This window comes from Arachis duranensis, chromosome 4, assembly GCF_000817695.3.
Source record: "Arachis duranensis cultivar V14167 chromosome 4, aradu.V14167.gnm2.J7QH, whole genome shotgun sequence".
In the NCBI taxonomy this organism is placed as follows: Eukaryota; Viridiplantae; Streptophyta; class Magnoliopsida; order Fabales; family Fabaceae; genus Arachis; species Arachis duranensis.
Genome location: NC_029775.3, coordinates 113,635,620 through 113,652,029, shown reverse-complemented (window position 1 = coordinate 113,652,029; position 16,410 = coordinate 113,635,620). Strand labels below are relative to the sequence as shown.

Sequence of the window (16,410 nt, the reverse complement as noted above, 5' to 3'; positions counted from 1 at the left end):
CACTTTCCCCATCTATGATGGCTTTTGGGCCGCATTAACCAACATCCCATGTGAATATGACTCCTGTTTTCAAAATCTTATTAGAGAGCATTATAATACATGGTCGACCCCCTTAGCTTTGCTTCCACATACACATGATGCTGTCCATTGTCTATTGCTCACACACATACACTTTTAGCTTTTTCAGAAAAATTGACTATAGGTTATGAATATTTGATTGGTTTCTTATTAGCTTTCTTTTATTTAATTAATATTAATATTTGTTGATGTCAAGTGGGGAAAATGTGGTGGTGAAGTGTTGTTGATTAGGAGAGGTCAAAGGCTTCTTCATCATTCACAATCCACAATCCACATGGACTATTTATTATTATAGAATTGCAAGCGTTTTAGTGAAGCTTTTTATATATCTATTTCCCATAAACAACTCCTCCAATCTTGATGTCTAAAAAGATAAGGTGCTTGATAAATAAAAAACTAATAAAATAGTTCCACTTTTAATTTCATATATAATAATAATAATAATAAGTATTGTGATTTTGATGGTACACCTTTTTAATCACCATTCACCAATAATGATTGATGATATAAGGCTTTGATATAAGTGTTTTCTTTATTTTTTGCTTTGGGGTTTAATAATTACAATTGATAATGAATTGTTTAGATAGAGTAATTAACACTGAATTCACTTAGTAGTTGATTAACAATAATTTAACATACCCTTAAAATTGTATGAATGGTATAATAATTTCAGTCAAGTAAATAAGAAGGAAAGTTCCTTGCTTAGCTCATGCTTTTTTTTTTCCAACAAATATTTACTATTAGAATCTTTTATATTATCGCTGGATTTTTGCGACGAATTTTAATAGTTTAGTGACAGATATAATGTTATTAATAAAATTAATGATAAATGATATTTTATAGTAAAAATGACGTTACTAACAATTAGCGATAAATTTTGTATCCGTCGTTAATTAGTGACAAATCTCATATAAAATGCGTCATTAATCTAAGGCAGTGTTTGTTTGATGTCCATGTCCATCAAAGACACTGACACACGATAGTACATGTTCAGTGTTTGTTTTGTAAGACATAAATTTAAGAAAGACACGGTTACACATGGTTACACGCTAGAGATATGTAATTTGTGTCTTCTCAAAATGGTGAGACACAAATCTTTTTAGATGGACACAAATTATAATAATTTTTTGGATAATGTCACCCTTAATAAATTTATAAAATTCCTAAATATGCCCTTCTTTCTACATCATTCCCTTCCCTCTCAGTTCAGTTCATCCCTCTCAGGTCTTCCTTCTTCCATCTCCTTTTCCACATCAATATCTTCTATTGTTGTAGCTGTCGCCGACTCTGTTACCGTCATGACCTTTTCCCTCTTTTTCTCTTCTTCATCTTTGTCTATGCATTTTTTCGCCATTTTCTGCCATTGTTGCCTCTGCAACAAAAATTGCTGCAGCCTCTTCTGCATATTATTGTGCGTTGATGTCTAGATTTACGTTTGTTTTTGTGTTGCCTTCATTATCGTCTTCTAAATCTACCTCTATTCCTCACTACCGTCTTTCATGCCATCATCTTCTTTCTCCTTTTCTTCTATTCTTCATCGTATGTACTTTTCTTTTTTTAATGTATATTTAATTTTTTATTATTGTAGAGCTTGACCATAAAAAAAATGATTATAAATTCATATTTGGTTTGGTTTTTGAAGAGTAGATTAGCATGAATTGATGTTTCCATTGTTGCATGCAGCTAGTTTAGCAATTTGTCTTTCTTCTTTTTTCTTGTTGGAGATTGTTATCAATTTATTTAGAATTTGTTTGTAAAAAAAAAGAAATTTGATTTATTTGAACTCTTATCTTGTTTGTTTTTTAAAATGTAAAGTGATATTAGATTAATACACATTATGATCTTGTATTATGTTGTTTGATTGAATTATTTGATTAGTCTAATAGTTATAAATTGCAGTAGAAAAGTGGTAGTGATGACAGAAAAAAAGTGGTGATAGTGATATTTTTTTATAAGAATAATATTGGCATTTGTAAGTTAGTGTCATGTCTTATGTGAAGTTGCCAAACAAAGTAAAAATTTTGTGTCTCATTATGTCTATGTTTTCAATATCTATGTTTTTGTGTCTATGTTTTAACCCATACATGAACCAAACACAGCCTAACGTTATTATTACTCCCATTATTTGGCGCCAATATTTAGCAACAAAATTTTTGAGAAACACTTTATTTGTCACTAAAATTTAAAAAAATGTCATCATCTGCTTATTCTGTGGCTATTTCGGGTATATCCGTCACTAATTAGAGAAAAAAAATTTTTGCCACAAAATTTTGTTTCTATGCAAAAAATTCTAATAGTGAATCGGCTATTATTTTAAGGTGAAAACTCATGTGCAGTCAACTTTATGTAAAGTTGATAGTGGAGAATCATTAATTGATTTGATTTATTTGACTAAATTATTATCTATCGGTTCTCAATTGTCAACTTTATATGAAGTTGACTGCACTTGAGTTTCCACCTTATTTTAAATAATTTTTTATTTTAAATTCTAAAACTTAAATCTTAAACCTTCAATTATAAATTCTAAATCCTAAATTTTCAAAAAAATGAGAATTATTATAATTTAAAAAAATAATATTAACTAATTAAGAATTAATTTCTTACAATAGAGACTATAATTATAAAGTTAACCCCCCTTTTTATTGGTTGTATTTTTATATAGATTTTCTTTTTATGGCTTAGACAAAGCAAATACTATAGCATAGTAGTGTTTATTCTTCTTTATTTACTTTATACTTTTTATTTCTTCTCTTTCTTTTGTATATTTATTTATTGTATAGTATTATTGCTATGATTTAACCTCTGGCCCAAGTTGTTAGATATGGTTATAAACTTATAATCTTTTTATGCTAATGACGACATTGTTATATATTAAGCTAACTAGATTCCAACTTTACTTCTAAGGCTCTCATGGAATGTAGCACTTTCTATATTCATTTGCTATTAAAGTGTGGAAGATTAGGAATATTGGTGTGGGCAATAACGTACCTGTAGCTAAGATTCTCTATAGAAGTCACTTCTAATACTAATATTAGATGTAATTAAATTTCTTATTGATAAATAAAAGAATATAAATAATTTACATCTTTAATAACGCCTCTTTTTATTTGTATAAATTTTATTTTTTTAACAAATATTAAAATTCTAAATATAAAAATTTTAGTATTATATTATAATAAAATGACTTATTTAAAACTTAAATTGATCTGTATATACCTATCGTGAAAGAAGCCACAAATTATTATTACACGAATCTTGTGTTTGACATATTTTCAACGATGGTCTAACAATATCCAGAACATTGATTTTTCGAAATCTCAACGTGAGGTGCAAATTTATTAGTCCTATTCAGTTATGCCGAACATTAGAGACATTATTAATGGGGTGCAATTACCGATTTAGAACAGAAAAGAAGGTTCGGACGGCAATTATCTTATTTTTTATAAATAAATTGAATTAATGAGAATTTTAGCTTTGGTGGACTAATAAATATAAAAAAAAATGAGTATTGTGATTTATAAATTATAATCGCGGCGCATATTAGATAGATGTGGAAGTTTTTTGTTTTTAAAAAAATGGAGAAAAGGAAAAAGAAGTGATAGATGTTAAAGAGGTGAGGGAAGCCACACTTAACAAAACGCCAACGAAGAAGGGTTTCTGAGAGCACCAGTCTCACGCACGACACAAGTCACAACTCATCTAACTAACAATGCGTTAAAACGTTTTTAGAGAGAGAAACTCAGATAACGCAAAACTTAACTGCTGCTTCTTCTCCTTCTTCTTCTCTCTCAGATCTGTTCCCATAAACCCTAATTTTTCCTATTTTTCTTTCCAAGATTCTCTCTTTCTTTCTCCTCTATACGATCCTTCCATATTCCCCCTTTTCATCTCAACTTTTTTTTGTCGTCCCTCCATTTTTAATCACTTTTTTTTCTTTATCACTTTCCGTTTGTTTCCCGAGAAAATCACCTCTCTGACGCCCTGCACCTTATCCTCTCCGACTTTCTCTCTGATCTCCAATCCGTTTCTTGCTCCATTTCTCCCAGCATTTAGCTGATTGATGCAACTTTCCTGGTTGATTGGATTTTCCGGGAAAGTTGGTGATTTTCCGGGATAGTATTTTCCCCTCTCTTTTCCGGGAAACTAAGGAATTCTAGATTGCTGAACAACTCGATGATGATGATGATGATGTTGTAGTGGAGTGAATGAGACCAAACTTATAATAATAACAGCAGCAGTAGTACGAATGGACGATAGAGGTGGATCGTTCGTTGCTGTTAGGAGGATTTCGCAGGGTATTGATCGAAGCAACACGTGCCATTCAACCTCTGGTAAAAATGACTCTGAATTCTATCACCTAAAATTTTTCCCGTGATTTTCGCAGATATATATCTATATTCTACTTTCGTAACGTTTGATTCCTTTTGTGTTTTTTCCTTCCTTTTTTTTCGCCTTTTATTATAGTGATGAATCTTTAAATCGAGATTGATCCCGGATTTTTTACTTGCGTGATGTTTGCGGATATTCAAAATTGCCTTGGTGGGTGCATTTATACACTTATTGCTTTCTTTGGATCGGTATTTTCCCCTTTTTTGTTGTTGTTGTTAGAGATCTCTATTCAGCTCAGTTTAATATGAAAGATGCTACTATTAGAGCCAAAAGAGCTTTTACTGTGCTTAATTCATGTATGAATGTTATGTGTAATAGGGTTATCTCATAGATCTAGCATTCTTGAAGTGCCCCTCTTTTTATGTATGTTGGAAAATAAATGTTTCTGTCATCATTTTTTGTGTTGATGTGAAACTGCGCTTTACTAATTGAGTGTAGAAATAGTGGAAAACTCTAATTGAAGTTAGTTATTATGGTTTGGTAAAGCCAGTGGTTGGAAGTATTGTTGAAACTAATGATTTATATTTGAAAATTGGACTTACTATTGATGAAATGAAATAATATGAAAGGGATCAGAGAAGACTCGAATTAAACAAAAGCTGTTATGCACTGAGGATATCTCGTCAGTAATTAAAATTCATGATTTCTACCCTTCAGCTGTTTTATATATTTGTAAAGTATTGCTGAAACTATTGATTTATATTCAAAAATTGGAATTGCTATTTATGAAATCAATAATACGAAAGGAATAAGAGAAGAATCAAATTGAACAAAAGCTGTTATGTACCGAGGATAACTAGTCAGTAATTAAAGTTCATGATTCCTGTCCTTCAGTTGTTTTATATATTTGCAGTGCAAAAATTTGAAGCTCAATCTTCATTTATGGGCAGTTTTATTTTGTTACAGCTGAGATTGTGACAGGATCAACAGCATGGCTTGGCAGAGGTCTGTCTTGTGTCTGTGCACAGAGGAGAGAGAGTGATGCTCGTCCCTCTTTTGATCTAACTCCAGTCCAGGTATTATTTTATTTCTAATTTGTTCTTTTATTTAATTGATATATTACTTTATTAAGTAATGGTTGATGCTGTGTTTACTGAACATAGAATTTAGTACGGAACATGAGTTTTTGTTTCAGTAGACCTTTGGTTATGTCTGATTTATATCTTACTCTGAATTGTAATGCCATAAGTAATGGGGTTTTTGTATAAAGTTTTTCTCGGTTCACGTTCTAAAGCTTTTGAGATAAAAATGACATGTGCATACTCTCCCTATTTTCCATTTACGTTTTGCTACAACAAATTCTCAATGCTGAATTTTGTTCATTAGGAGGAAAGCCTACAGAGGTTACAGAGTCGTATAGATGTCCCGTATGATAGTTCTATTCCTGAACACCAGGTATTCCTTATATTAATAGTTTTCAGGTTATTGTAAGTATGTGACAATATCCATGTGGCTTATTTCCATAGGCAATGTAATTTATATTTGCTATTGATGATCTTAGGATGCTCTAAGGGCTTTATGGAATGCTGCATATCCTGAGGAAGAACTCCATGGCTTGATTTCTGAGCAGTGGAAGGAAATGGGCTGGCAAGGGAAGGATCCATCGACAGATTTTAGGTTAATATTAATCTTTTGGATTTCTTCTGGATGCTGTGACTTCTATAACTAGTTTATAATGCCTATTATTCCTATTTGACAGGGGTGGTGGTTTCATATCATTGGAGAATTTGCTGTTCTTTGCCAGGAATTTCCCGGTATGAGCTGTTTTTTTCTCTTTTCCTTTTTTTGTACCCTCCCACTCTTTTTGATGTAATAAATTATTTGGTGACTTAACGTAGACCAAAACCAATGTTTAGATTCAAAAGAAGTCCTGTTGTGGTTAACAAATCAATCATATTAATATATTTGATCCAACATAAAAGACTAATTTTGCTACTAATAACAAGAAAGGGACTTCTACATTTAATAGAGATTGTGTTGTCTGGCACTGTGTTCTTTCTCGTGAATTGGCCTGCCTAAGCATCAAATTTTGCATTTTGCAGAAATCGTTTCAGGATCTTTTGCGGAAGCAGGAAGGAGATCGATCAGTGTGGGAATACCCATTTGCTGTTGCCGGTGTTAACATCACATTTATGCTTATTCAGATGCTGGATCTTGAAGCAGGTTTGTTAGTTCTTCTGTTCTAAGTTAAATTTTCAGTCTCAAGCAGTTTGCATATATCTTGTCTAAACTGATGAATGGAGGATGCCTTTATATGTGTGCAGATTTCGTAGAGCACTATGTAAAGGGTGTTATATGCTGATAGGGATATGCTTGTTTTAATTTACACTTTTCTTTTTACATACTTTTGTATGCCAAGTGGTAATTTACCATTAGTCATTATTTATTTACTGGATGATATATTCTAATTGTTAGGATTAGATTTGTATAGTGGCTTGTTTTCATTTCACAAAAATCCTGTTCCATTTTAGTTGAAATGATGGAAGATATTGGTCACATGAATTGAATGACATGGGCTAACCTCGTACAATTCACTTCTTACTTTTAGCCATGAAATAGTATTGTTGGACCCTTGTTCTTAAAACAACATTTCTTTTTCCCTGGTACAAGCAATGTGGGCTCACTACTGTTATCCCAACATGCTGGCAACCTTCTAATGTTTTTACTTATGTTTCTGGTTTGAGAATGTAATATGTGACTGTGTCTTTCTAATACAGGCTTCTGCTTGTAGATTATGTTACTCGTTTCCATGTAATTTGTTCCATTTGATTGAGTTATCTGCTAATAATTTTCTTTGCCTTGACGACAGTCAAACCACGGACACTGGTGGGAGCAACATTTCTAAAATTTCTTGCAGGTAACCTTGATTTCCAATCCTGATAATCTATTAAGTTTATGAGAAATGCAATTTCCTATGAAAAGGGACTTGACGCTTGACACACAATTCTTTGGATGATTTCCTTCCATCTTAGTCACTTCCACCTTTTGCTCTCTCATAATTTAGTCTTCGCTATTTATTTCATGTCTCCAAAATTCACAAAGTACTTTGTACAAAATTGCACTACTGTAATCTTGTGTCTTACCACAAATACTAGTATTCAGAAGATTATAGCTTTAAGTAGATGATTGTCCTCATTATATATGTGTGAGTGTAACTAACTGAATTCAGTTATGCATGCATGACAGAAAATGAATCAGCTTTTGATCTTCTCTATTGTATAACATTCAAGCTGATGGATCATCAATGGCTTTCCATGCGTGCGTCATACATGGATTTTAATGTAGGTATTCCTTATCCTCATTTTGATTGATACCGATAGGACAGAATATGGCAGAACTGCAGAGGCAACCTTTAAATACATAAAAGGTATTCTTAAGATCACTATTTACTGATTTATGTATTACTTAATTATAACAGACAGTAATGAAAGCAACGCGCCGGCAGCTGGAGAAAGAGCTTCTGCTTGAAGACCTAACACGGCTAGAAGATGTACCCTCATACAAACTTCTTTCACGATAGTATCTGAAGACTACTAGCTTTAGCTAGAAGGTGTTTTTGTACTTGATGTGATGCACTTATGATATCCATACCTGCCGTTTCAGCCTTTAACCTTCTAACATTTGAGTAGGACTGAGACAAGCTTAAGAACGACATCACGACGATCTAGAGGCACTGGTAAAACTTTAAATCTAGTCAGAAGGTGATATTCTTGGCTGACACACTGCCGGGGGAGTTTGAAATGTAGGTTTGCTTGGTACCAAAGAGATTAGATTGTAATGGATTGCGGTTTGTCTATATATTTCCTTGACGTCCATTATTGGGCAAATGCTGCTTGCAGTCTTGTATTAGGGGCTGGTGTACTTAAAGTTGCTTACATCTTGGTGGCCTTGTTTGTGAAAGGAATCCATATGCTGGTTATTTGTTTGAGTAATAGAATCAATATCTGAGTTGATTTTCTCTTTTAAAGTTTTTAACTAATCATTTTTGCTAGAAAATTTTCAAATAAATTTTGTGGAAGAAAATGCAGCTGCTCAACACATTCGGATCTCCATTTGAAATGGTTACTGTAGACATTGAGGTTCTTATATAGGTACCTTATCTGCGGATTTCATAGTTTCCGAGCCTTATAATTATGGAATATCTTGAATTTGTTAAGCAAGTTAGGTTTTGCTAGATGACGATACATTGGAGGATGCGAATTTGAAAATGATCCTCTACTGCAAGCTTGAAACACTTTCCAATTCTATTTCCATAGTGAAATATGGCCCAACCTCGGGTTTTTGGGTCATCATATCCATATCAATTCCCATCTCTTGCATAAGCTAGTTCAGTGTAACACATCAAATTGAGTAATTTATTATAATTATTTCTTCATCATGAAATTCAAGCCATCATCTCAGTAGTTAGCAACTCAATTTGCTAGCTAATGCCTTCATTATTCTTGCTGCTTTTAATACTAAAGAAAAATGTACTACTTAGCTATATAAAAATAAAGGGTCCATATAGCATTTTTAAACACCCTTTCATCATTTGTATTGTCCGATTTGGCAGATGATTTATGGGTATAAAAATAAATACCTGAATTCGAGATCCTACTAAAATTGGGAGTAATTTTGGTAATTTATACCACCTTCACCTAGTACGACCCAAAAAAAATACAAATAGCAAAACTTTATCATTCCATATTTGAAACAACTTAATGAAGAATGTAGAATGATACGTAGATGGAGTAGTTCATATATGAATGCAGATTTAAGCATTAACAAATGACAATAAATACATAGAAATCTGTTTCTTAATCATAACAAAAGATTTGTGGACAAATTTTCTGTTTCCCATGTCTCTTCAATTATATGAAGGAAAATATTATTAAAAAGAAGTGAAACATTCATGGTCTGAAGAATTTGAGTCATCGGAAGGGATGTGATTGTGTCTACCTTCATAAGTGGTTATCACCATTCTACAATCTTCTGAGAGTCTTTCAACTCTCTTCTTCACCCTGCAGTTGCTATGTGTACACCTGTAATAACTCCTGCAATATAATATTATGTAATATACCAATTATATTTTTTAACAAATTAATCAAAGTTGTTTAGTGTGGGAGTAAAATAAATAATGCAGCTTAAAGAGAATCTAATAAGTTTCCTTGTGTAAATTAATACATTTATGATGGAACGACAAAATAGTTTCTGAGTGAATGAAATATTTTACTTGTTCTTTCGTTTATTTAATTCCCTTGTAATTTGTAGTGAAATCTTTTTCTATTATTAATTATAAATTAAGGTTTTGCTTAATGTACTTGTGAATAAAAAATAGTAGTTTTAATGGACCTGAACTATATATGTGTAATTTTGAAATAATATCTTATATTATTGACATGGTTAAAGATATACAACTTTTTCTTTTTGCATCAAGAAATCATTATATCATCAAATAAATTAAAACTCGTGTTCTTCATTTTCAAATTTCTATCTTATTGCCTTATTGGTTATTAAACAATGTATGTTAGTACCATCCACCATAAAATTGGTAACCTTTTCTTCCCAGTTCATGAAGTTATTCTTTCAATAATTAAATTTTCCATTTTCTAATTTTCCTATAATTGGATTGCACTTCTAATAAGTTGTAACTACATTACCTACCTTTAAGTGCAATTTTGTAATGATGATATGAGATAGAAATATATAATTGGGCTTTCTTAAGTTTTAGGACACACATTGAATACGATTTGGTGTTTGACCACTTTGTAAAACATTCAACAGTCCCTTCCCATGCACGTTACATGCATATATATACTTTAACAATAATATTATAATAATAATAATAATAATAATCCTTTCAAGATAAAGTGAGAAATTCTGATAGATGTGTACCAACTTATATATTTCTCTACCCGTAAACTATTATGACTTATCCAGTAGCTTTAAAGCTGCTTTGTTTATAGAGATAAGATATTGACACTATATTAAGACATAAAATTATATTTAACATATAAGATATGGACAGAGACATTATGTTCAGAGACACTGAATTAGTATATTTTATATTTATTTAATAAAAAAGATACAATAATATTAATAAAAGATACAATTTATTTTTCATTTTATCTTTTATTATTTTTATTAAATTTTTATAATTATATTTTTTTAAATTTTTTAAATAAATAAAAATAAAAATAAATTAAATTTTCATAATTTATTCTATTTTATTACCAAACAAAATATTAAAATACTAAATTCTTTGTCTATATTTTTTATGTCTTATTTTTAATGTCTTATCTTATCCTAAATATATTCACAGATTAAAGTGGTGGCGTATATCAAAACTCTCAAATCATAGAGATCCACGCATTATAAAAACACTTAATATTTAGCTGCTAGGTGATCTTATAGTTATATAAGGTTTTTATACAATGTTAATGTTAATCTATAGTAATTAAATTAATTAGAATTACGAAAAAAAAAGGAAATATATAAAAGTTGTAGTCAATAGTGCCAAGGTAATACCATTCATCTGGAAATTAAAAGCGTCGAAATTTTGACGGATTTAATTTCTAGGTCATGCATGCATCAAGTACTCAAAAGGCATGAAAAGCTAAAAGTTAAGACAAGTTAAAACATTGAACACATGATAAATTACTTCTTCCATTTTAAAATAACTTTTAAGAAACCATTGTACTTAGATATAAAATAAGTTTAAATGCATTAGTTTTTTAGTATATAAAAAAAAAGTCAAAAAACGAGTTATTTTAAATGGCTGAAATATTATAATAAGTTGGTCAATCCCATAGCAAGTTTGTTTGGTTTTATCATTCTAGTCAAAGAGATTAGGGCGTGATTACTTTCACAAATTAAATTATAAATTTTTTTAATTAGTTATAAACTTAATTACAGTACTACAAGTTTACATGTGGAACTCCAGGCATGCACTCATTTTCATATATGTTGGATGTTGGATATATGTTAGTCATAGAAATTAATACCATTGCAAATAAATTGGATGGTATTGGAATAAGGTATGGAATATTGTCGACCCTATACTGCACCATATTGTCAAAACTCTAATAATTAGTATTCTGAGTGATAATATATTAATTCTTTTTTCCCTCTCTCCTTAATTATCAATATATTATTTATATTATTTCATCTGAAACTAAGTCTAAGGGTGAAAATCCTCTGTCACTCAATACTATTAATCCTATTAACATTCTTTAGAACAAAAAGTTTAGTCACTATAAATTCATAATATACATTTTCAATTAGAATTTTCCAAACTAATATATATCTAATCATATATAAAAATTACTAATATCAATTTGATGCATGCATTGATGGCTATTAATCTTGTGATGACTGTGACAATTATTTCATCATTGATTCACTGCCGACACAACAGTATACTTTTTTCAAAAAAAAAAAAGGACATTTTACCTTTGTTTCTCCGGGTATAATGCCATTGATGTTGCCATTGTACTCAACAATATGCATTTTTCATCTGCATATATATTGATAGATTCTCCTATTCTCCAAAAGTGGAAAAATCCTAAGCCTCATGGATAACATTTTTTTTAACCCTTTTGTTTTCCCTTCTCCCCTCCCCTATATATGTTGAATGTCTTCACCTTGTGATTAATTAATTATATTCTTCCTTATGAATGTAACTATTTTAGGAGAATAATTATTTCTTTCAGTTCAGTTGACAGTTTAATTAATATTATGTATGTGTTCCTTTATCAAAATTAAGAAGGTGCTATTTTAAAATTAATTTCACATGTATATGTATCAATAGTATATATGATGTTGTTAAAATAATATGGATTTATTAAGGTTAATAAGGTTATTGGATGATTAATTAACTAACTAATTACCTTGGATGAAGGCTATTCTTGACAACTTTTTGGCCATATTTCCTCCATTTATAACCATCATCAAGAACATCAACATCACTTCTTGTTTGGAAACAAAACCTTGGCTCTCTTAGTTTCCTTCTCATTTTCACCTTGTTCTTCTCTGTGGCTGCACTACTCTTCCACCTATCACAACACACCACATACATTAACTTACATAAATTATTTATTATATTATATATGGTTAATAGTCTTAATTAGATAGAAATAGAGATTTATAATAATAGTAAAAAAGAGAGCATGTGGAGTAGTCAGTGATGCAACTGTGTAAAAAGTAGATTCAGCTATCAATGAGAATCAAGACTATTTTCGAGTCTATAAGTTCATAATTTCATATTTCATATTATTGCTCCGATCCTTCTTCAAAACCAAAACACAAAAGAAGATTATATTATGCACATAGTAGTTAGAAACCACACATTTTATTATCACAATAAGCCTAATCAATATCTTCCTATTTTGGTATATAGTTATATATATTTATTGATTAATTACCACATGCACATGCACTCTAATAAATAATAGAGAGAAGGATACCATGTAATATTATTGTTGCCTTCACTAGAATTTCCAGTGCAATTTTCATCATTCACAGCCTTTGGATCCAGAGTTCCCACCTAAAAATTTATCATAAAGAAAAAAAAAATTAAGAAGAAAAAAGTTCATAGAAAAATACCCTACAATTAAAAAGACACAAGAGAGAGAAAGCAAAAATAAAATAAAACCAATAATTTCTAACTAGGGTGAAGATCAAAACTTCATCCTTCTATAAAAATACCTGCTTGTTATGCCAATTTTTTGTTGTGGCGGTTGTGGTTGAAGGTGTGGTGATGTTGGTGAATGGAACTTGAAGCTCATAATTGGGAACACCACTTCTCTCTCCTCCTTGCATATCCCACTTCTTATTATATAATAATTCTTAATTGAACTTTGGAGTACTATATAATTGATCTTCTTCTTCTTCTTCCCTTTAATTAATTAATCTTGTAATTTTCATAAAGATATAGTAGATATCAACTACCACTTCCTCTTGAGATACATACCTAAACTTCTAGGGTATATAAAATTAATAAGGTTATGTTAGGAGGGTATATAGGACATGAGGCTTTGTAGTTTGGTCAATTGCTACTATAAGTTTGCCGGTTATGGTTTTCTTCTGATTTATTCCTCCTTGTTTTCTTTAGGGAAGTCTTTTCAGTCTTGGACTACTCTATCTCAAGGAATCTACATCAATGGGTGAAAGAAGATATTAAAAGAAAAAAAATTCTAGAGGGTTATCATTATTTTTAATTATTAGTTAGTTATCAATATTTAAAATTATGGAATAAAGTATATCGTTAAATTATTAACTAGTCTAAAAAAATTGAATTGATAGTTAAGTAACGACAAAAAATAATAAATTTTGATAATTTTTTAATAATAAATTTTGATAATTTTTTAATATTTTTTTATTAAAAGATGAATATAAAACAATATTTTTAATTATATATATATAAACACACTTCTCTTTTTTTTTAATTATGAAAATGTTTTTTATTTTAGTTTTTTATGGTATCTTTTAATCTGGCAGATCAAGAATTAATCTGTCGCAATACAAAACTCTATTTAAGAGTTTATCGCTGGTTAATGAGTTGCTGCATGTCCAATACAAAATTCGGACCCTCAATATTTATGTAAGTGAACTAATAAACTAATTATTACACCAACTCAATTTGATTATGAAAAATATCTTTTATAGAGATGATTCTTATCATAAGTAGTCATAATTATAAATATAGCATTACTCTAAAATAATTAGTAAGACAATATATATGTCACACCTGAAATATTTAATTATTTAATAATGTCAAAAGTTGCCATGTATATATGACACTGCTTTTAATTTTTGTTGAAGAAAATAATTCTTTTATTTGATTATTATTGTATAAAAATCATAGAGAAAATTAAAACTCAACAATTTGGTTTCTAATCAAGCTAATAATTTTGGGAGACACATACATTTATCTAGTATCTTTTAAAATATTTTTTATAGTGAGTAATGCAAATTAAATTTCTCCGTGCCACCACATACATTCATGAAACACGCATATCTATTGTAGATGATATTGATATTAATAATATTTGATAAAATAGTTTCAAAATGCAATGATTATCATAGAAATAATTTGATTAAGTGGATGTTGGCTCTTTGTATAGATTGATGGTTTAGGGTATTTCTTTCACACCTAAAGTGAGAGAGACCTTCTCATATACTGACAAATAGTGTGGTGACAAAACCATTTCTTAGTTTCCTTCATTCAGACCTTAATGTTCTCCACTTGGTCACTATGCAAAATTATTTAAACTTTTTCTTAGTAATAATATATTATAATTAAACTGAATTGCTTAATAAACATAGATCACATAATAACTAGGTACCACATCCCCACTACCATTGGAAGGCCCCCAACTCCCATGTTAAAACCCATCCCATAAAAATTAACCTAAAAACATGAATATCTGTAAGACATAAATATATACAAAGATTAAAAAAATAATAATAATAAGTGAAAATTAATTTTGCTAAAAATTTAAACTAATAAAAAGAGATATATAAAATTCTTTTTTTTTTTGAGATCAATAAAGATCAAATCCTAAACTTATAAATCATCCAAGAATAAAATATAACTTTTATTTTTAATTTTTGTTAAAGATTTTTAAAATATTTTTAAATTTTATTTTATTTTAATTTTATTCTAAAAATTTTATATTTATATCAAATATATCCTTAATGAATAATTTCTTAAAAAATTTAAAATTAATTTAACAATAATTTTATAAGAATAACTTTTAATATAATGTATTACTATTGAGTTAGGTCTAAATTTTTTAAAAATTTAGTTGTTAGGAATATATTTAATATAAATAAAAATTTTAAAACAAAATTAAAACAAAATAAAATTTAAGAGTGGACAAACTTGGAAAACAAAAACTTAAATCAATAAAAAAATAATTATATTTCTAACCGTTCTATCTCTGTATTTACATCTTATTTTATCTACTACTAAATCTAAATACAGTATAGAGGACAGTGATGAGTGGTGGGGGTGCTTCAAAGTTTTTGCATCACTGTTAAGGAAAATGCATGTGGAAAGTTTGGAATAGAAATGAGAAAGTGAGAAACAAAGAAAAACAACCTTCCAAATTAAAAGAAACGCATGGGTGATGTATGTTTCCATTTACCGAAGGAAATTATACATATACCGAGTATTTCATCATATCGAGTTGAGTGTTTCTCCATATTCTATATTTGGTTTCACAAGCTAAGTGACTTCATGACCTACGGTCTCTATCTGTTCCCTCTTACTCTTAATTTGAAAAGAATCTCCCAACTCCCTCCCCACAACACCAGTTTTTAATTCCTATATATTTAAACAAGTATTAATTTAATGTCGTATATACTAATATATAGCAATGTTTGTATTTGAATATGTTTTCAAATAGTGCGTGATAGCATTATCATCTTGTTCCAAAATTTTAAATTTATAGATAGATGTATGTAAATGATTATATATCCAATTATGATGTGCTTTCTCACACAACTTTTTTTTTTTTTTGCATGAATAATGGTGATGAATTTGAATTTCAAATTTTTGAATCACTACAATAATATAGATTATTTTGTAGGATTATATGAGTAAAAAAAAAATTAAAATTCGTTAAAAAAATAAATTTTGACACTATTTTAACTATGGAAATATGTTGATAAAAATTTTGTCAAAAATAGTATTTTTAACATATAAGTAATTGTAAAAAAAGTTTAAATCTTATTTTGATAAATATTGACCATAAAAGATATTATTTATTTTGACATTTATTAACCATAAAAAATTCTCAACAAAAATTTTTAACAAAGAATGAGATGAAATCTTGAAGCTGAAGAATAAACTGAGATTTTGAAGATGAAAAATGAGTAGTATGATTCCAAACTGAGAGCAGTGTGATGCCAAAATTGATGGAGCTCAACGAAAAAGAGAAACAGTGGAATAAGTTGAAA

General features: G+C 29.4%; 2 protein-coding genes across 2 annotated transcripts; one reads left to right on the top strand and one right to left on the bottom strand.

Moving 5' to 3' along the window:
• Positions 1 to 4,250: 4,250 nt before the first annotated feature.
• Positions 4,251 to 8,434, top strand: LOC107486061 (uncharacterized; the record flags this gene model as incomplete). Its single annotated transcript, XM_016106602.2, is given in 9 exon segments — positions 4,251 to 4,409; positions 5,374 to 5,483; positions 5,794 to 5,862; positions 5,969 to 6,084; positions 6,167 to 6,221; positions 6,510 to 6,630; positions 7,277 to 7,324; positions 7,654 to 7,748; positions 7,886 to 8,434. Coding segments are annotated over 9 exon segments (801 nt in total). The 3' UTR covers positions 7,988 to 8,434.
• Positions 8,435 to 9,182: 748 nt separating this feature from the next.
• On the bottom strand, positions 9,183 to 13,266 carry LOC107486062 (probable WRKY transcription factor 12). The gene is made up of 4 exons (XM_016106603.3): positions 13,153 to 13,266; positions 12,912 to 12,991; positions 12,336 to 12,500; positions 9,183 to 9,500 (listed from the first exon to the last, which is right to left on the bottom strand). Exons 1-4 carry the CDS (start codon positions 13,264 to 13,266, stop codon positions 9,338 to 9,340), a joined length of 522 nt encoding a protein of 173 aa, XP_015962089.1. The 3' UTR covers positions 9,183 to 9,337.
• Positions 13,267 to 16,410: the final 3,144 nt, after the last annotated feature.

Bases quoted from the DNA above. Each gene is read 5' to 3' on its own strand.
- LOC107486062 (XM_016106603.3), bottom strand. From the start codon at position 13,266: ATGCAAGGAGGAGAGAGAAGTGGTGTTCCCAATTATGAGCTTCAAGTT. The intron at 12,992-13,152 runs GTATTTTTATAG...ATAAATTTTTAG, and splicing joins AAAATTGGCATAACAAGCAG to GTGGGAACTCTGGATCCAAA. The intron at 9,501-12,335 runs GTAATTAGTTAG...ATTATATTGCAG, and splicing joins AAGAATAGCCTTCATCCAAG to GAGTTATTACAGGTGTACAC.